This window comes from Ranitomeya imitator, chromosome 10 (assembly GCF_032444005.1).
Source record: "Ranitomeya imitator isolate aRanImi1 chromosome 10, aRanImi1.pri, whole genome shotgun sequence".
NCBI lineage: Eukaryota > Metazoa > Chordata > Amphibia > Anura > Dendrobatidae > Ranitomeya > Ranitomeya imitator.
Window position 1 is genome coordinate 37,849,991 of NC_091291.1, and position 20,843 is coordinate 37,870,833.

Consider the following 20,843-nt stretch of genomic DNA (forward strand, 5'->3'; position numbering starts at 1 on the left):
CCCCTAGAGGGAGCACATTACAGAGTTCCCCTAGAGGGAGCGCATTACAGAGTTCCCCTAGAGGGAGTGCATTATTGAGTTCCACTAGACGGAGCGCATTATAGAGTTCCCCTAGAGGGAGCGCATTATAGAGTTCCCCTAGAGGGAGCGCATTATAGAGTTCTCCTAGTGGGAGCGCATTATAGAGTTCCACTAGAGGGAGCTCATTATAGAGTTCCCCTAGAGGGAGCAAATTATAGAGTTCCCTTAGACGGAGCGCATTATTGTGTTCCACTAGAGGGAGCGCATAATAGAGTTCCCCTAGAGGGAGCACATTATAGAGTTCCCCTAGAGGGAGCGCATTATTGAGTTCCCCTAGAGGGAGCGCATTATAGAGTTCCCCTAGAGGGAGCGCATTATTGAGTTCCACTAGAGGGAGCACAATATAGAGTTCCCCTAGAGAGAGCCCATTATAGAGTTCCACTAGAGGGAGCCCATTATAGAGTTCCACTAGAGGGAGCCCATTATAGAGTTCCACTAGAGGGAGCACATTATAGAGTTCCCCTAGAGGGAGCACATTATACAGTTCCCCTAGGGGGAGCGCATTATAGAGTTCCCCTAAAGGGAGCGCATTATAGAGTTCCCCTAGAGGGAGCGCATTATAGAGTTCCCCTAGAGGGAGCGCATTATAGAGTTCCCCTAGAGGGAGCGCATTATTGAGTTCCACTAGAGGGAGCGCATAATAGAGTTCCCCTAGAGGGAGCACATTATAGAGTTCCACTAGTGGGAGTGCATTATTGAGTTCCACTATAGGGAGCTTATTATAGAGTTCCCCTAGAGAGAGCGCATTGAGTTCCACTAGAGGGAGCACATTATAGAGTTCCCCTAGAGAGAGCGCATTGAGTTCTACTAGAGGGAGCGCACTATAGAGTTCCCATAGAGGGAGCACATTATAGAGTTCCCCTAGAGGGAGCACATTATAGAGTTCCCCTAGAGGGAGCACATTGTACAGTTCCCCTAGAGAGAGCGCATTGAGTTCCACTAGAGGGAGCGCATTATAGAGTTCCCCTAGAGGGAGCACATTATAGAGTTCCCCTAGAGGGAGCACATTATAGAGTTCCCCTTGGGGAAGCGCATTATAGAGTTCCCCTAGAGGGAGCGCATTATAGAGTTCCCTTAGAGGGAGCGCATTATAGAGTTCCCCTAGAGGGAGCGCATTATAGAGTTCCACTAGAGGGAGCACATTATAGAGTTCCCCTAGAGGGAGCGCATTATAGAGTTCCCCTAGAGGGAGCGCATTATAGAGTTCCCCTAGAGGGACCGCATTACAGGGTTCCCGTAGAGGGAGCGCATTATTGAGTTCCACTAGAGGGAGCGCATTATAGAGTTCCCTTAGAGGGAGCGCATTATAGAGTTCCCCTAGTGTTAGCACATTATTGAGTTCCACTAGAGGGAGCACATTATAGAGTTCCCCTTGGGGGAGCGCATTATAGAGTTCCCCTAGAGGGAGCGCATTATAGAGTTCCCCTAGAGGGAGCACATTATAGAGTTCCCCTAGAGAGAGCGCATTGAGTTCTACTAGAGGGAGCGCACTATAGAGTTCCCATAGAGGGAGCACATTATAGAGTTCCCCTAGAGGGAGCACATTATAGAGTTCCCCTAGAGGGAGCACATTGTACAGTTCCCCTAGAGAGAGCGCATTGAGTTCCACTAGAGGGAGCGCATTATAGAGTTCCCCTAGAGGGAGCACATTATAGAGTTCCCCTAGAGGGAGCACATTATAGAGTTCCCCTTGGGGAAGCGCATTATAGAGTTCCCCTAGAGGGAGCGCATTATAGAGTTCCCTTAGAGGGAGCGCATTATAGAGTTCCCCTAGAGGGAGCGCATTATAGAGTTCCACTAGAGGGAGCACATTATAGAGTTCCCCTAGAGGGAGCGCATTATAAAGTTCCCCTAGAGGGAGCGCATTATAGAGTTCCCCTAGAGGGACCGCATTACAGGGTTCCCCTAGAGGGAGCGCATTATTGAGTTCCACTAGAGGGAGCGCATTATAGAGTTCCCTTAGAGGGAGCGCATTATAGAGTTCCCCTAGTGGGAGCACATTATTGAGTTCCACTAGAGGGAGCACATTATAGAGTTCCCCTTGGGGGAGCGCATTATAGAGTTCCCCTAGAGGGAGCGCATTATAGAGTTCCCCTAGAGGGAGCGCATTATTGAGTTCCACTAGAGGGAGCACATTATAGAGTTCCCCTAGAGGGAGCACATTATAGAGTTCCCCTAGAGGGAGCACATTATTGAGTTGCACTAGAGGGAGCACATTATAGAGTTCCCCTTGGGGGAGCGCATTATAGAGTTCCCCTAGAGGGAACGCATTATAGAGTTCCCTTAGAGGGAGCGCATTATAGAGTTCCCCTAGAGGGAGCGCATTATGGAGTTCCACTAGAGGGAGCACATTATAGAGTTCCCCTAGAGGGAGCGCATTATAGAGTTCCCCTAGAGGGAGCGCATTATAGAGTTCCCCTAGAGGGAGCGCATTACAGGGTTCCCCTAGAGGGAGCGCATTATTGAGTTCCACTAGAGGGAGCGCATTATAGAGTTCCTCTAGAGGGAGCGCATTATAGAGTTCCCCTAGTGGGAGCACATTATTGAGTTCCACTAGAGGGAGCTCATTATAGAGTTCCCCTAGAGGGAGCGCATTATAGAGTTCCACTAGAGGGAGCACATTATAGAGTTCCACTAGAGGGAGCACATTATAGAGTTCCCCTAGAGGGAGCACATTATTGAGTTCCCCTAGAGAGAGCGCATTGAGTTCCACTAGAGGGAGCACATTATAGAGTTCCACTAGAGGTAGCGCATTATAGAGTTCCCCTAGAGGAAGCGCATTATAGAGTTCCACTAGAGGGAGCGCATTATTGAGTTCCACTAGAGGGAGCGCATTATAGAGTTACACTAGAGGGAGCACATTATAGAGTTCCCCTAGAGGAAGCGCATTATAGAGTTCCCCTAGAGGAAGCGCATTATAGAGTTCCCCTAGAGGGAGCACATTATAGAGTTCCCCTAGAGGGAGCACATTATAGAGTTCCCCTAGAGGGAGCGCATTATAGAGTTCCCCTAGAGGGAGCACATTATAGAGTTCCACTAGAGGAAGCGCATTATAGAGTTCTCCTAGAGGGAGCGCATTATAGAGTTCCCCTAGAGGGAGCGCATTACAGGGTTCCCCTAGAGGGAGCGCATTATTGAGTTCCACTAGAGGGAGCGCATTATAGAGTTCCTCTAGAGGGAGCGCATTATAGAGTTCCCCTAGTGGGAGCACATTATTGAGTTCCACTAGAGGGAGCTCATTATAGAGTTCCCCTAGAGGGAGCGCATTATAGAGTTCCACTAGAGGGAGCACATTATAGAGTTCCACTAGAGGGAGCACATTATAGAGTTCCCCTAGAGGGAGCACATTATTGAGTTCCCCTAGAGAGAGCGCATTGAGTTCCACTAGAGGGAGCACATTATAGAGTTCCACTAGAGGAAGCGCATTATAGAGTTCCCCTAGAGGGAGCACATTATAGAGTTCCCCTAGAGGGAGCACATTATAGAGTTCCCCTAGAGGGAGCGCATTATAGAGTTCCCCTAGAGGGAGCACATTATTGAGTTCCACTAGAGGGAGCGCATTATAGAGTTCCCCTAGAGGGAGCACATTATTGAGTTCCACTAGAGGGAGCGCATTATAGAGTTCCACTAGAGGGAGCACATTATAGAGTTCCACTAGAGGGAGCACATTATAGAGTTCCCCTAGAGGGAGCACATTATTGAGTTCCCCTAGAGAGAGGGCATTGAGTTCCACTAGAGGGAGCACATTATAGAGTTCCACTAGAGGAAGCGCATTATAGAGTTCCCCTAGAGGGAGCACATTATAGAGTTCCACTAGAGGGAGCACATTATAGAGTTCCACTAGAGGAAGCGCATTATAGAGTTCCCCTAGAGGGAGCACATTATAGAGTTTCCCTAGAGGGAGCACATTATAGAGTTCAATGTGTAAATGAATGGTAAGCACACAAGGTCTCCCTAGTGGAAGTAACAGTTAGGCCAAACTTTACCGTGACATAAGCAATTCTGGCGTTTGAGGAATCTAAGTGCCTCTTTGTCACATATGAAAACAATAGTATGATAATTTACATATTTTGCATGTGAATACCAAAGTCTCTAGTACCTAGTAATGATAATGCTAAGTTAATGTATATTTTCACAAATGTCTGTGTTACAGAAGCCTTATTAGTAAGCATACCCTTTTCTTGTGCACACCAGACCTTCAGCGCAAGGACAACGTGGCAAACCCAAATCATAATCTGCCACAAAGGTTATAAACTTTAAAAGGCTACTGGTCTGGGTACGACACTGGTCTCCTTCAGATGGAAGCGGTAAACATGTTGGGAATGGAAGCGCTGTGAAAAGAAGAAATTCTAGAGTTAATGCATAGAGATTAGCAGAATAATTACAAGTAAATGTAACTTATGCAATCATAAGCAGGAATGAAAAATTATAATATTGATCTACTGTCATTGATAAATTGTATGGAATATTTTTAAAGAAATTGTCCAGTCATCTAAAAAAAATATGTTCAAACCACATTTAGAATGCTATTGTAATGGAGTTCTGTCAGTGGTCTCCTGGCAGCATTAAAATTGCTACCATCGACTGGCTTCATGTAAGCTACTCCGCTGACTATGTCCCATGGGTTGCCCTGTGCAAGGATCTGGGCTTAAATGGGGGCCCCTGGGATGGGGCCATGGAATAAACTGCTCTTGGGTGGAGCAGGCTGGAAGAAATAGTTAGGTACCCGAAACAGAACCAAGAAAGCACCAAAGGTACAAAATCAGAATTCGTAAGATTAGTCAGAAACAAGTCAAGATCAAAACAAGGAACAAAACAGACCGGACTAAACCAGGGGAGCACAAGGCTATATTTGGCAGCTTCCAGCAGTAAGCTGGAAGCTTAAGTAGGGTGTGGTGCTCTCCAATTGGCTGGAGCAGGGAGCTGATAACTCCAGCTGGAGAGCACACACCCATACTGTCTGACTGGGTGGCACTTCAGGTCCTAGCCACCCTAATCTACATGGTCAGATAGAGCTTATCACCAGCACCACCAGAAGAATGAATGTGGTGGAACCTGGCGGCAGAAGAAGACCTCGCAGAAGCAGATCCTGGTGGAGATGTGACAGCTATAATAGGAGTAATAACCACTTTACCGATTGCTCCCATTCCACTCTTTCCTGGATCTATCGCCGGTCTGTTCTTCTTGATCCAGCGATGATGTCGAAACTGATGTGACCAATCACTGGCTGCATGGGCGACATGTCACCACTTGAACAAGTGATTGACTACAACCATCAACATGTTAGCGCAGGAAAAGAGAACAAAAAAAGTGTGGGATCCAAGAAGTGTTGGCTCCAGAGGGAAATCTGTTAGTGTAAAATAATGGAATAGGTAATATTTCCATATTTTTTAAGGTGGCTGGACAACCCCTTTAGGTAGATGAATCCTCAGCTTTTTCAGTAGGGAGATCGGAATAAAGGAAACAAAGGATCCTACATGCCCAATCCTTTTTTCACTGTTTGGGATGGATAGTCTGGACACCAACATTAAATACTGGTTTCATCTGATATCAATGGGCACATAGGTCTACAAATTCTGTAGTATTTATCTTAACCACGCACAAAGAAGCTGTGAATGAGCAGGAGAAAAGGTTCTATCTAAACAGAGGAGTGGTCACATTGGAGCCTCGTCTTGTGGTCACCATAGACCTAATATTACATGCTTTATATTAGGGGCAGTGGGGCAGATACCTGTCAGCTCGTTAGGTCGCTCGTTTGAGTAGGGACAGTTTCCTATAAGAATCCGATTCTCATGTTTCATAAACAAATCTTTTAAGTGTGTCAGTAAATAATGGAGGCAATGAAACGAAATACCCCTGATATTCCGCACCCACAATGGACAGATCCTAATCTCAGGTGATACATCAGGTTTCGTTACATTTGACTTGTAAACAGAGCAAAAGAAACAACAGAGCGACGAGTTAAGATATCAGATTTCTCTGTTTGCAAAGCTCACATCTTACAAACGTGGTTTTATTTCCTGTCAAAACAGGAGAACACAATGAGGAGTATTATGTCCTAAGGTGATAAATGTTCCTGCTGGACTAAAATAATCACTAGGATGTCACTGGAAAGGCCCATTTATACACCGGCTGATTTCTGCCAATAAACGAGCGCTCATTTAATGGCCAGTTCACAAGGGCCGACAAAACTATATGGGGTCCCATACAGCACGTATGTTGTTGGCAGCACATCCCATGATTACAAAAGATGATGCGCTGTCAACAACAATGATTTTGCGGCATTTATGAACAATCCAAGCAGCTAACGTCCGGGAATTTTATGCCTTTGATGACTGATGGTGTCACAACACAGCTGTTGGGTGACCCGGGACCAGGGGCTCCTTCCCTGTCCCTAACACTAGGGGGCACCCTAGCTCACCCTACTCCCCAGGATACTTCTGAAGGTGAAGATGCCGGGGCCACCACCTTTGCCTTATCTCCTGAGTTAGCCCTCCGTCTGTTCTCCTCCTCCACCCAGGGAAGAGGGGGCACTACTGTGCACCGTAGAACACCAACCCGACAAACAAGGCTACACAGACAAGAAAACTAAAGGCATACAAAATATTCACTCACATATAACAGAGGAATGCACCAGGGTGTGAAGGTAAGGGAATAAAAAAAGCAGAGAGGGATAATGAATTACCACGCATACAAACCAAGCAACAGTCACTAATAACTCCTTCAACTCTTCTTCTCATATGAACTCCTTTCCCTTCGTTAGCCATGCAACAAATGCTAGCTCTGACAAGGATTAGTATCAGAGCCCAGATTATAAAGGGGAAAGGAGTGGCTAACCGAGCACAACTGTGAGCACAGGGATTTCCATCATGGTCGATTAACCCCTGTTCTGCTAGAAGAAATAAACACATTTAAAATGAAGGAGAAGTGCTTCTTCTCAGATGCTGCGGTCTTCTAGCTCCACACTGTCGTGGTAACCCTGTGACAGACGACAGTTGTCCGTGGGCCAGTTATGGATCCATATAAATGGGGCTTAAAGTGAACCTTGAACTAGATTCATGTTGCCTGAAACAAGGGCAGAATGAATCAGAGCTCACCTGCAACAAGGCAATTGAGTTTTTCTCAAAAATACTGTATGGCATTTCATAAAAAAACATAGTTTGGAAAGCCTTCCGGGGTTATAGGGAGAAATGTGACCCGTCCAGTTTATTGACAGGTCTCTCTCTATGTGCACAGTCATTCTTGGCTGTGATTGCACAGCTAGGCTAGAATTCATGCTACCCTTGGTTTGGAGAGTTGGTCTTAATGACATTGGCTGTATATCTGCAGTCGTTGTCCTGCCACAGAGTAAATTTGGAGCCAGATGCATCCCTGATGGTATTACATGATAGATAAGTATCTGTCTGTATTTCTCAGTCGTGAGAACACCATTAATCCTGACCAAATTGCCAACTCCATTTGCAGAAATGAATCCCTTAAAGGGAACCTGTCACCCCGAAATTCGCAGGTGAGGTAAGCCCACCGGCATCAGGGGCTTATCTACAGTATTCTGTAATGCTGTAGATAAGCCCCCGATGTTACCTGAAAGAGGAGAAAAAGAGGTTATATTATACTCACCCAGGGGCGATCCCGCTGCTGGTCAGGTCGGATGGGCGTGTCTGGTCCGCTGCGGCGCCTCCCATCTTCATTACAAGACATCCTCTTCTGATCTTCAGCCACGGCTCCGGCACAGGTGTACTTTGCTCTGCCCTGTTGAGGGCAGACAAAGTACTGCAGTGCGCATGCGCCGGGCCTCTGACCTTTCCGGCGCCTGCGCACTGCAGTACTATCCTCTGCCCTCAAGAGGGCAGAGCAAAGTACGCCTGCACCGGAGCCGTGGCTGAAGATCAGAAGAGGACGTCTTGTAATGAAGATGGGAGGCGCCGCAGCGGACCAGACACGCCCATCCGACCTGACCAGCAGCGGGACCGCCCCTGGGTGAGTATAATCTAACATCTTTTTCTCCTTTTTCAGGTAACATCGGGGGCTTATCTACAGCATTACAGAATGCTGTAGATAAGCCCCTGATGCCGGTGGGCTTACCTCACCCGCGATTTTTGGGGTGACAGGTTCCCTTTAACTTACAAGACACCTCTACCATGCCTTACTTTCTGTTCATGCAGACCCTCATTATTGTATCGCTCTCCACCTGTTCAGTTGCCTTCTGTTACAGCAAAATATTTCATATTTTCACTCGTTAGTCGATTTTTATGGAACCCAGTTATGATTTCGTGCCTAGTTGAGTCACTTGTTTCCATGGCTTTTGGTCACAATTCTTCAATCGCGAACACTTTTGTCCAGACTTCTCTGAAAAATAGATTGGTGTAGTTGGGTCCCACTGGTCGCTGCCATTTCGCTGTCAATTCTAAGCTGATGGCACTGCTGGACATCTTCCGATTTCGAAGAGAATTAAATGATGTGTCTTTCATCTGCTGCACCAAGTTTCCTTGATTGACCACTGCATCTACGGTCCACAACGTTGTCCATTTTTGGTGTCGTTAGTACTGATGAATACAGGCAGATACTCATCATGTAATACCGTCAGGACGGCATCTGATCGGCTCCAAATTTATTCTGAAAAAAAATCAACAATTCCAAACATACAGCCAATGTAATTAAAAATGATATTCAGCATAAAGAAGAACCAGAAATATTGGAAGTGAAGATATGGCCCCACAAAGCCCTGATCTCAACATCATTGAGTCTGTTTGGGATTAAGTGAAGACACTCAAGAATTTCTACAAGCGAGAACCGCAGAAGATCTGTAGTTGGTTCTCCAAGATGTTTGGTACAATCTCCCTGCCGATTACAAGTGTACTTAGAAGAATTGATGTGTTGATGATGTTTTGAAGGCAAAGGATGATTACACAAAATATTGATTTGATTTAGATGGTGTTCATTCACTTTGACATTTTTCAATTGATAAAACTATACCATTGACATTTCTTTCTATAACATTGACCTTGTCGGGTCATTCTTTGTCATGTCTCATCATTCAGGAATCATACAGACAGTATTGTATTATCATTGTGTTGTTGTTATGCTGCCTTTGCAATAGGGTTTGCCCTTTTTAGAAGTTTATCCTCCCTCTCTCCATGCGACTCTGATGTAGTGCTGATGTCCGTAATCCCTCCCTTCTTCTTTCTCATTCTGTATGTAAGCCATGTTAAAAAGCTTACGTATCAGCTTCTCTGGTTCAGAATAAGTTCTTTTTACCTACTATAATTGTGCATAGCTTCAAGAATTCATCTGGAAAATAAACCTTCTGCTCGAATCTTCATACATGCCTCCTGCAGTCGAGTTCAAGCTATTTGATGAAATCACTTTGTGATGATCGGTACATAGAGACAGCCAAAGAAACAGTCTGTCAAGTGCCCCCCACAATCAGCCTAGTTATGGAGTCAGAACAATAAAAATAACTTCTCTCCGACACATTTATAGAGCCATATTACAGGTACTATAGAGATACGGCACAGGGATCAGAATGTCTGCTTGCAGCATATAGGAATTATCAGTGTGTGTAAAGCTCGCCGCACAGCCTCCTCCCCCAGCTATTACCCTGCTAGAATCCAGCAGCTCACATCACAATACAGATCCATTCTGCCTGTGAGGGGAACACTATAGTCTCTGCAAGACCCACAATCCGATGAAGAATCTCTAGCATTTAATCAACCATCCAGTGAGAAGATTAAGCAAGCCACTAAACTAACATAGAAAGTCAGAGGAAGCCTTGAACATGTTAAATATGAACTTTCTTGGTAATGTATCAGACTTATGGCAAAAATTGCTGAGTCACATCAACATCATCTCATCTCTCAGGCAGCTTCTCATGAAGTACCACTAGAGGGAGCCCTAGGACAACTATGCTCAGTTCTGAGATTTATACCAGAAAGGCGAATGAATACATTACTACTCTACAGAAGCTTAATACACATGATTCTCTTGAGGAACTATGACATTTCCAACAGCTTAATTATGAGAGATGCTGCAAAGTACATAATGTTAAGTCAAATACAGAAGCCAGAATTGCATACATTCCAGAGATGTCATCTGTTATTTCTAGGTCCATCAAACAGTCAAAACGATCATTTAAGCCACACTCTTCGAAATCTTCAACTCTCATTGAGCAGCTTATAAGGGCATGTGCAAAAGCCAAGGTTACTAAGATATAAACTGCCTTTGTGCATGAGAAGGCAGAGATGGAAACAAGTGCAGTGCACGAGAAGGTGCAAATGGATGTGTTGGAAGCAAACGAAGCAGCAAACAAGAAGAAAGAAATAATATATATAGTGCTCCATACAGTATAATGAGCCCCATATATTGCTCCATACAGTATACTGAGCTCCATATATTGCTCCATACAGTATAATGAGCCCCATATATTGCTCCATACAGTATAATGAGCCTCATATATTGCTTCATATAGTATAATGAGCTCCATATATTGCTCCATACAGTATAATGAGCTCCATATATTGCTCCATACAGTATAATGAGCCCCATATATTGCTCCATACAGTATAATGAGCCCCATATATTGCTCCATACAGTATAATGAGCCCCATATATTGCTCCATATAGTATAATAAGCTCCATATATTGCTCCATACAGTATAATGAGCTCCATATATTGCTCCATACAGTATAATGAGCTCCATATATTGCTCCATACAGTATAATGAGCCCCATATATTGCTCCATACAGTATGATGAGCTCCATATATTGCTCCATACAGTATAATGAGCCCCATATATTGCTCCATACAGTATAATGAGCCCCATATATTGCTCCATACATTATAATGAGCCCCATATATTGCTCCATACAGTATAATGAGCCCCATATATTGCTCCATACATTATAATGAGCCCCATATATTGCTCCATACAGTATAATGAGCCCCATATATTGCTCCATACAGTATGGGCCCCATATAATGCTCCACATAGTATGGGCGACATATATAGCTCCATACAGAATGGGCCCCATATAATGCTCCATACAGAAAGGGCCCTACATATATAGCTCCTTTCAGTATGGATCCCATATAATGCCCCATACTGTATGGGCCCCATATAATGTTCTATACAGAATGATTCCTATATAATGCTCCATATATTAAAAAAAAGTTATTCAGGCTTCCAGAAAAAGGGGCATCCTCCCAGACTCCTCTCACCCCCTAAAGAGCTGACAATTCTCTAAGGTGAACCTCCTGAAAAGCAAGGTTTGTCCATCCATTTTTATTGCTATATGGACTCATTCACCTATCCAATTCTCACGATTGCTATCTGTATTTTTCACCGATAGCGCTCATACCTGTGACAGTCTGTGACCATTTGCATGTCCATGATTTCACAGAGACACATCCGATTTTGATCTGAGGGTTGGATCAAAATCGGCAATACAAGTCAATGAGTCTTTGAAAAAAATCAGACCACCGCCCTTGGATGACATCAGAGTGCTGCCCGATTTTTCATGGACTATCAGAATGGAGAAGATGAAGAAACTTTTTTTTTTTTCATTTCTCCACGTATGAAAAAAAAAAGAAACTTGGACCACACTTTAATGAAGCCTTGATGAAACTCCATTTATTACTGATCACAAAAATCGATTTTTCTCGGCTGTATAAAAAATCTGACTCGTGACTAAGACCTAGGCAAAGTCCTGCGGTCCAGAAAAATATTCAAGGGACGGGGATAGGGTCTGTGGCAAAAATATTCCCCATCTCGGGGAAAACAATTTTTAGGAAAGCTGGAAAAGGATAAAAAAAAAGGAATTCGCACTTCTGACAAGCTTACGGAAACCAAATTTAAAGTGGTTGTATGTTAAAAACACGTTGCCACCTATCCGAGACATAGGAGATAATTTGTTGCTCAGGGGGTGGCCGGACGCTGAGATCCACACTGATTGGCCGAACAGGAAGCTTTTTATCCCTGTTAGAGACCGGAGTGGCAGTGCACTCGTTTCACTGCTGCCTCATTCATTCCCTATGGAGCTGTGGAGCGTTGCGCTCGATCTAAACAGTAAGGTGTCCAACCTGCTACTGCGTTTTGTAACGGGGATAAAAGTTCTCTAACCTACCAACCGGGGGAGGTCCCAGCAGTCAGACCCCCACTAATCAGTAGGTTTTTTGGAAAGATGATGTCTTGTTTTCACTGGACAAGCCCTTTAACATTAGGGTTTGCCTTATTGGCTTCCTTCACCTTACTTACTACAGTCCAGATATGACTGGGTTAACTTACTCTCCATTGTGGAGCAGCAGAAGCCAAGAGCGCACTGATCTTCTGCCAGATCACACCTTGCTCTGCTACTTTCGGTACATTTGCCCAGGGCACAGACCCACCCATGACAGCACTCTTCTTCTTGCTGACAAGGCTGATACGGAGATAAAAAGAACAATATTATATGGTTTATACATTATATGAAATGCTCAGAGGCAGAATATTTACTGGCGGGGTGACATTCCAACATAGCAAAACCGGCGACATGTCATCTTGACAAATTATTATTATTTACCGGTAAATTCAAGATACAGCTCTAACGTCGAATATGGTGTCTTCCAAGAAAGGAGAGAGGAAAAAGATGAACAAGGGGGGGTCTACAATAAATTGTGAAGGAAATGGAAATGACAGATGCCCTCAAAAAGCATGTGTAATACTCTGAGGTCTACTAGGACTGTATCCAACCCGTTTCAAACTTCATAACACAAGCACAGCCCTAGGCTAGGTACACACTACTTTTGTGGCCATTATTGGGGGCATACGTTCAGGAGGTATGTGCCCAATGCTAGCCATTTTCAAGATGGACGTCAAGGCGAGCAAATAGTACACAGTTCCATATTGGCCAGGCGGAGGCTGAAAGAACACATTTTTGGCCTCTGTCTGGTAAATGGGGGCTCATGGCCAGTATTTGGTGAGTATTTTACATCAGTATTTCTAAGAGAAAAACTGGGATAGGGTGAAAAATGCAAAATTGTTGACGTATTTCTATTATGCTATGTTGGGATTTCGAAGTTCCTAATCGTGTGTTTCCTCAGGAGATTGATGAGACGTATCTCCACAGTATGTACACTCGCCTTATTACGGCCCACTTAGACGGCAGTTTAAATCGGACCGAGATCAGAACCTGAGAACTCATCTCTCCAGGAAAGCCTTCAGCCTGCAATAACCATTCTGCTGCCTCCCCACCACCTGAGCTGCCACCTTCCCACCACCCGAGCTGCAGCCTCACCACCACCCGAGATACAGCCTCACCACCACTAGAGCTACCGCCTCACCACCACCAGAGCTGCCGCCTCACCACCAACAGAGCTGCCGCCTCACCACCACCCGAGCTGCCGCCTCACCACCACCAGAGCTGCCGCCTCACCACCACCAGAGCTGCCGCCTCGCCACCACCAGAGGTGCCGCCTCACCACCACCAGAGCAGCCGCCTCACCACCACCAGAGCTGCCGCCTCACCACCACCTGAGGTGCCGCCTCACCACCACCAGAGCTGCCGCCTCACCACCACCTGAGGTGCCGCCTCACCACCACCAGAGCTGCCGCCTCACCACCACCAGAGCTGCCGCCTCACCACCACCAGAGCTGCCGCCTCACCACCACCTGAGGTGCCGCCTCACCACCACCAGAGCTGCCGCCTCACCACCACCAGAGCTGCCGCCTCACCACCAGAGCTGCCGCCTCACCACCACCAGAGCTGCCGCCTCACCACCACCAGAGCTGCCACCTCACCACCACCAGAGCTGCCGCCTCACCACCACCAGAGCTGCCACCTCACCACCACCAGAGCTGCCGCCTCACCACCAACAGAGCTGCCGCCTCACCACCACCAGAGCTGCCGCCTCACCACCACCCGAGCTGCAGCACCCCTGGCCTTCTGTCTCTTCCCCATTATCCCGTAGAATGTAGGTCCGCAAGGACAGAGTCCTCTCCCCACTGTACCAGTCTGTCATCATAAATGTGTTTACTGTAAACGATATCTATAACCCTGTATGTAACCCCTTTCTCATGTACAGCACCATGGAATTAATGGTGCTATATAGTGTAAATAAATAAAAATAACCCATTGCTCACACTGGCCGGCGGCTCTCCCTACCTAAGCCTGGCAGCAGGTATTTCTATGTAGCTATCATAGTTGGGTCAGAATAGCCGCTGGCCAGTCCATGCGCTCTGTTCCGATCTTGGTCCGATTTATACGTCCGTCTGAATGCGCCCATAGATTACTAAATATAACTTATCCAAGTTAAAATAAAATGTCGGGTTTCTAGTTCATTTTAAGGCAGTATAGCAAAATTAGTTTCTTACCATTTCTTTGGTTTTGCAGTCTTGGCACGTTGACTTAGAAGGTGAAAAATGGCAGAACTGGTTCTCTGGGCAGTCCCGTGAATCATTGCATCCCTGTAGCGTGTAATACCGGAACATAAAGAGAGAAAAAAAGAACAATTTCACAGAGTAATATAAGTCTTTAATGAGATTCATACATTTGAAGGACTGCTGGGAAAATTAGGCAGCCAAGTATGGTAAAAACAAATTGTAAAAAGTGAACTTGATGGGCCGACGGAGAGAATATTTGGCTTCCTAGAACAATTGGCACCTATGTACACACAGACACTCAAACATATATATATATATATAGTTTGAGACTATACTGTAGTCCCTGGAGATGACTGTAAAGTCCCACATGCCGACATCTAAGTGTATCCGCTGATGCTTTGCTCCACTGTGCCATCAACACTCAGCTTGGAAATCAGTAGGAAATTACTCTAGAAAAAGTTGTGCAAAAGTTTTGGAAAAATGTAATAAAAAAATTGTTAAAATCAGATTTTTATGTTGTTTTTTTATCATTTTTGGTATTTTTTTCATATTTTTTTTCTTTTCATATAGCAATCTAAATAAAAAAAACTTGACATTTTCACAATGTCACCTGATTTATATTACAGTAATACGCCTTGTTATTTTAGAGAAGTCACATGTAGATTAGCAGCAACTGACTGACTCATACCCTATCCATTCTATTGAAGCATCTAATGAGTGTGTGCAAAAGTCATTGTAAAGGGAGAGAGAGGAGGTGAACCTGTGACTTCACCCAGTGTCAATGGTGGACTCTGTTATATGCTGTGATAGCAGTCACTGTCTGTGATGAAAATGAGAGTGCTGAAAAGTCTTCTCTACTTTTTCCATCTTAATGGTTCAGTAATTAATTGGCAAGACAAAGGGTCAATATTGACTTTCAGAATTTCTAATGGTCCAAACAAAGGGTCACTTTTGACTTTTAGAATGTCTAATGGTCCGAGACAAAAGGTACCTTCACACATAACGATTTCGTTAACCATATCGTTGCAACGTCACGCTTTTTGTGACGTAGCAACGATCCCGCTAACGATCTCGTTATGTGTGAAAGGGACCAACGATCAGGCCCCTGCTGGGAGATCGTTGGTCGCTGGGGAATGATCAGGACCTTTTTTTGGTCGCTGATTACCCACTGTCATCGCTGGATCGGCGTGTGTGACGCCGATCCAGCGATGTGTTCACTGGTAACCAGGGTAAATATCGGGTTACTAAGCGCAGGGCTGCGCTTAGTAACCCGATATTTACCCTGGTTATCATTGTAAAAGTAAAAAAAAAACAAAAACAGTACATACTCACATTCCGATGTCTGTCACGTCCCCCGGCGTCAGCTTCCCTGCACTGACTGTCAGCGCCGGCCGTAAAGCAGAGTACAGCGGTGACATCACCGCTGTGCTCTGCTTTACGGCCGGCGCTGACACAGTCAGTGCAGGGAAGCTGACGGCGGGGGACATGACAGACATCGGAATGTGAGTATGTACTGTTTTTTTTTAACTTTTACAATGGTAACCAGGGTAAATATCGGGTTACTAAGCGCGGCCCTGCACTTAGTAACCCGATGTTTACCCTGGTTACCCGGGTGCTGCAGGGGGACTTCGGCATCGTTGAAGACAGTTTCAACGATGCCGAAGTTGTTCCCCTGATCGTTGGTCGCTGGAGAGAGCTGTCTGTGTGACAGCTCCCCAGCGACCACACAACGACTTACCAACGATCACGGCCAGGTCGTATCGCTGGTCATGATCGTTGGTAAAGTCGTTTAGTGTAACGGTACCTAAAGGGTCACTATTGACTTTTAGAATGTCTAATGGTCCAAGACAAAGGGTCACTATTGACTTTTAGAATGTCTAATGGTCCATTAATGAAACGGTAAGACAAATGGCAAGATCACTATTGACTTTTAGGATTTCTATGTCCAATAGGTGGCAGCAGACACCCTGTTCGCTACCTCTCTGACTATTGTAGATTTTTCCTTTAAGGCACAGGTATAATTTCACAAATTAAATTCTGAATTTATTTTTATTTGCATCTCCCTTCATACGTAAATGAAAATATGCACGTGAGGATCCATATGGTGACAGGATCCTTCTGATTCACCATTGCCCTTGTTAAACAAGCTCCGCCGGTTCTTCTTGGTAGCCTGATAGTGAAGTCACATGACTACTATAATTCCTGCCACCTGACAACTGTTATATAGAAAAAATGACGACTCCTCATTTACATAATGATACGGTATGCCCAACACACGACTATTCCGAGGATACGCTGACTCATGAATGACTCAGGGACAATGAGACTTTGTAATAATATTCTCACCCTTTTTTACCTCCTTGGTAAGAATTTTAATTACAGGTCCCGTAATCTTTGTCTATACAAAATGCATGAATGTTAAAAAGCACCTGGCACTGTAGGGTTAATATGGTTTTACATAGAGTGGGAATAGTGCATTTTAGAAGATAAACCATGGCAGTCTTATAACCAATGAGGTCTCCTGACCCAAACCCCATGACAAACAGTTCTTAAAGATTTATTAAAGGGGCTGTCGAGGCTCAAGTCTGAGGTCATTTCATGTGACCGTGGACTTGTGAACCCTCACAGCACTCACAATAATCTCTAGTGAGTGGTCATGTGATCGGAAGTATACGATTTGGATAATTCCAGTCACATTCCGACTAGAAGTGTCCAGCCTCACTCAACTCACTGGTATTGAGAGAGTTTTCGCACTTGTAGCCCATGTCCTGGATACGTCTGTGTGTGGTGGCTCTTTAAGCAATGACTCCAGCAGCAGTCCACTCCTTGTGAATCTCCTCCAAATTTTTGAATGGCCTTTTCTTTACAATCCTTTCAAGGCTGCGGTTATCCCGGTTGCTTGTGCACCTTTTTCTACCACACTTTCCTTCCACTCAACTTTCCATTAATATGTTGGACACAGCATTCTGTGAACAGCCAGCTTCTTTAGCAATGACCTTTTGTGGCTTCCCCTCCTTGTGGAGTGTGTCAGTGACTGCCTTCTGGACATCTGTCAAGTCAGCAGTCTTCTCCATGATTGTGGAGCTACTGAAACAGACTAAGGGACCTTTAAAAACACTTAGGAAACCTTTGCAGGTGTTTTTTGTTAATTATTCTAATTTACTGAGAAAATGACTTTTGGGTTTTCATTTGCTGTAAGCCATAATCATCAACATTAACAGAAATAAACACGTGAAATAGATCACTCTGTAATGACTCTATATAATGAGTTTCACTTTTTGTATTGAAGAACTGAAATAAATTAACTTTTTGATGATATTCTAATTTTGTGAGATGCACCTGTATTTGAGGTGCACATCCTTTGGAATAAATAACTATCAGTTGCTTCCTATAACCACCAAAAAGCTTCTTACACCTCTGAGCTGGAGTTTTGGAGCACTCTTCTTTTGTAAACTGCTCCAGGTCTCTCATATGTGAAGGCGCCTTCCCCCAACAGCAATTTGAAGATCTCTCTACAGGTGTTCAATAGGATTTAGATCCAGACTCATTGCTGCTTCAGAACTCTACAGCACTTTGCTTCTATCCATTTCGGGGGGGGGGGGGGTTCTTGAAGTATGTTTGGGGTCATTGTCCTGCTGGAAGAACCATGACTTAGAACGCAAACCCAGGTTCTGACACTGGGCACTACATTTCGACCTACATTCCTTTGGTAATCTTCAGATTTCATGATGCCTTGTACACAGTCATGGCATCCAGTGCCAAAGGCAGCAAGATAACCCCAAAACATCTTTGAACCTTCATCATATTTGACTGTAGGTACTGCGTTTTTTTTTGTAGGCTTCATTACATTTTCAGTAAACAGTAGAATGATGTGCTTTACCAAAAAGCCCTATCTTGGTCTCATCTGTCCACAAGACTCTTTCCCAGAAGGATTGTGACTTTCGTACATTTTAGCAAACTGCAGTCTTGCTTTTTTACGTCTGTATCAGCAGTGGGGTCCTCCTGGTTCTCCTGCCATAGAGTTTAATTTAATTCAAATATCGACAGATAGTTCGTGCTGACACTGATGCACCCTGAGCCTACAGGACAGCTGGAATTTCTTTGGAACTTGATTAGGGCTACTTATCTGCCCTCCAGACTATCCTGAGCGCAACCTTTCATCAGTTTTTCTCTGAGTTTCACTTCGAGGAAGATGAGTTACAGTACCATGGGTTTTAAAGTTCTTGATTATGCTGCACGCTGTGGACAAAGGAGCATCAATTTCTCTGGAGATGGACTTGTAACCTTGAAATTGTTGTTTTTTTTTCAGCCATTTTGGTTCTCAAGTCCTCAAGACAGTTTTCTTCTACTCTTTCTGTTCTCCATGCTAAAGGTACCGTCACAGACAACGATGCCGATCGCTGCAGCGTCGCTGTGTGGTCGCTGGAGAGCTGTCACACAGACAGCTCTCCAGCGACCAACTATGCGAAGTCCCCTGGTAACCAGGGTAAACATCGGGTTACTCAGCGCAGGGCCGCGCTTAGTAACCCGATGTTTACCCTGGTTACCAGTGCTAATGTAAAAGAAAAACAAACACTACATACTTACATTCCGGTGTCTGTACCCCGGCGCTGTGCTTTCCTGCACTGTGTGAGCGCCGGCCGTAAAGCAGAGCGGTGACGTCACCGCTGTAATCTGCTTTACGGCTGACCGGCGCTGACAGTGCAGGGAAGCAGAATGCCGAGGGACGCGACAGACACCGGAATGTAAGTATGTAGTGTTTTTTTTTTTTTTACGTTTACGCTGGTAAACATCGGGTTACTAAGCACGGCCCTGCGCTTAGTAACCTGATGTTTACCCTGGTTACCAGTGAAGACATCGCTGAATCGGCGTCACACACGCCGATTCAGCGATGTCTGGGGGAGATCCAGCAACGAAATAAAGTTCTGGACTTTCTGCTCCGACCAACGATATCACAGCAGGATCCAGATCGCTGCTGCATGTCAAACACAACGATATCGCTATCCATGACGCTGCAACGTCACGGATCGCTAGCAATATCGTTGTGAAGTTGGTCAGTGTGAAGGTACCTTTAATGTGGCACACACAGACACACAGAGACTGAGTCAATTTCTCCCCTTTTTATCTGTTTTCAAGTGTGATTGTCATATTGCCCACACCTGTTACTTGACATGAGTGAGTTTGAACGAGCATTACATGATTGAAACATAGTTGTTTACCCACAATTTTGGAAAGGGCCCAGGATAAGGGACATATATATCAGGATGAGGCTCTTGATGGGGAATGTATGTACCAGGATGAGGCCAAGGATAAGGGACACATCTACATAGATGGTAGATTTTATGTATAATACTGTGTGTGTGTGTATATATATATATATATATATATACATATATATATATATACATATATATGGAGCGCCCCCAGACACAGGGCCACGAGTTCTCGGTACCAGGCCTCTCTGGTTCGGTTCTGAGGCTGTCACGGTGGCTAGACCCGGTCCGCGACCCTGCTAAGGGGCATCCAATAAAGGTGGTGCAGTCTGTCAGGGGTTCGTGACGCCACCTGTGGTGTTCGGTCAGGGTGACCGACGCTGCTGTGGGGTCCGCTGGGGTAATGGAATGGCAGCTGGATGGTATACCTTCCCACAGGTGAAGTGTGTCCCCAGGGCTTCCCAGTAAGGTAGATGGTGATGGTGTGAGGTGCAGGCAATAACGAGGACACAAGGTTGCAGTCTCTTTACCTCTTTACTGAAGACTTCAGGATCCTCAATCCAGAGCACGATTAACAGGGCTATCTGAGACCGGCCGGTCCGATGGCACATCCAGAGTTCCCTTTGCAGGTGGAAATCAGTGCCTACCACTAGCGCCTGTGTGTTGTAGTGCTACCCTGCTGAGCATTTGGAATAGTCCTCACAACTTCTGTTCTCGTTCGTTCATTCTTTCTAATTCTCTCTCGCTTGTTCCAGATGTTACTAGTTTCTCGTCCCCCAGGTATGTTATGGCTAGGACGCACCCGTATGACGGGAAGGCTCGGAGCTCTTCTGGGACCCTAGAGACGCCCCTCTCCACGTGTTGCCCCCTATGTTTTCATAGGAAATTTAAGGTAGACAGCCAACCTATAATTAACTGTCCTGCGGAGTTCGAAGTAAGGCCTGGAGTCAGTTACTCCCGCGGTGTTCCGGCCACCGGCTACGCACCTCAGTAGGATGTTGCCTCGGTCTCACGGCACGACTCCTACTGGTTCTCCTTTGTGCTTGATCTCGTTTACACTGTTCCACAATATCCTTCCCCTCGTGTCACTTTCTTAGGATACCGCCGCGGGGTGTGCAGGCGCGGTTCCGTAACGTTCTGCTCTGTTCGCTAGGCACCTGCGAGGTTCCCACGCCTGACAGGGGCCATCCTGTG

At 45.3% G+C, this 20,843-nt stretch overlaps 1 protein-coding gene across 1 annotated transcript in view; it reads right to left on the reverse strand.

Annotated features, from left to right (window-relative positions):
• The window catches only part of LOC138651979 (dickkopf-related protein 3-like), a 58,639-nt gene that overhangs the window by 24,992 nt on the left and 12,804 nt on the right, over window positions 1-20,843 (reverse strand). The window contains exons 2-4 of the mRNA XM_069742641.1: window positions 14,428-14,520; window positions 12,364-12,496; window positions 4,256-4,412 (exon numbers count right to left, since the gene is read on the reverse strand). Coding sequence (XP_069598742.1) covers window positions 4,256-4,412; window positions 12,364-12,496; window positions 14,428-14,520 — 383 coding nt within the window. The remainder of the gene's footprint in view (window positions 1-4,255; window positions 4,413-12,363; window positions 12,497-14,427; window positions 14,521-20,843) is intronic.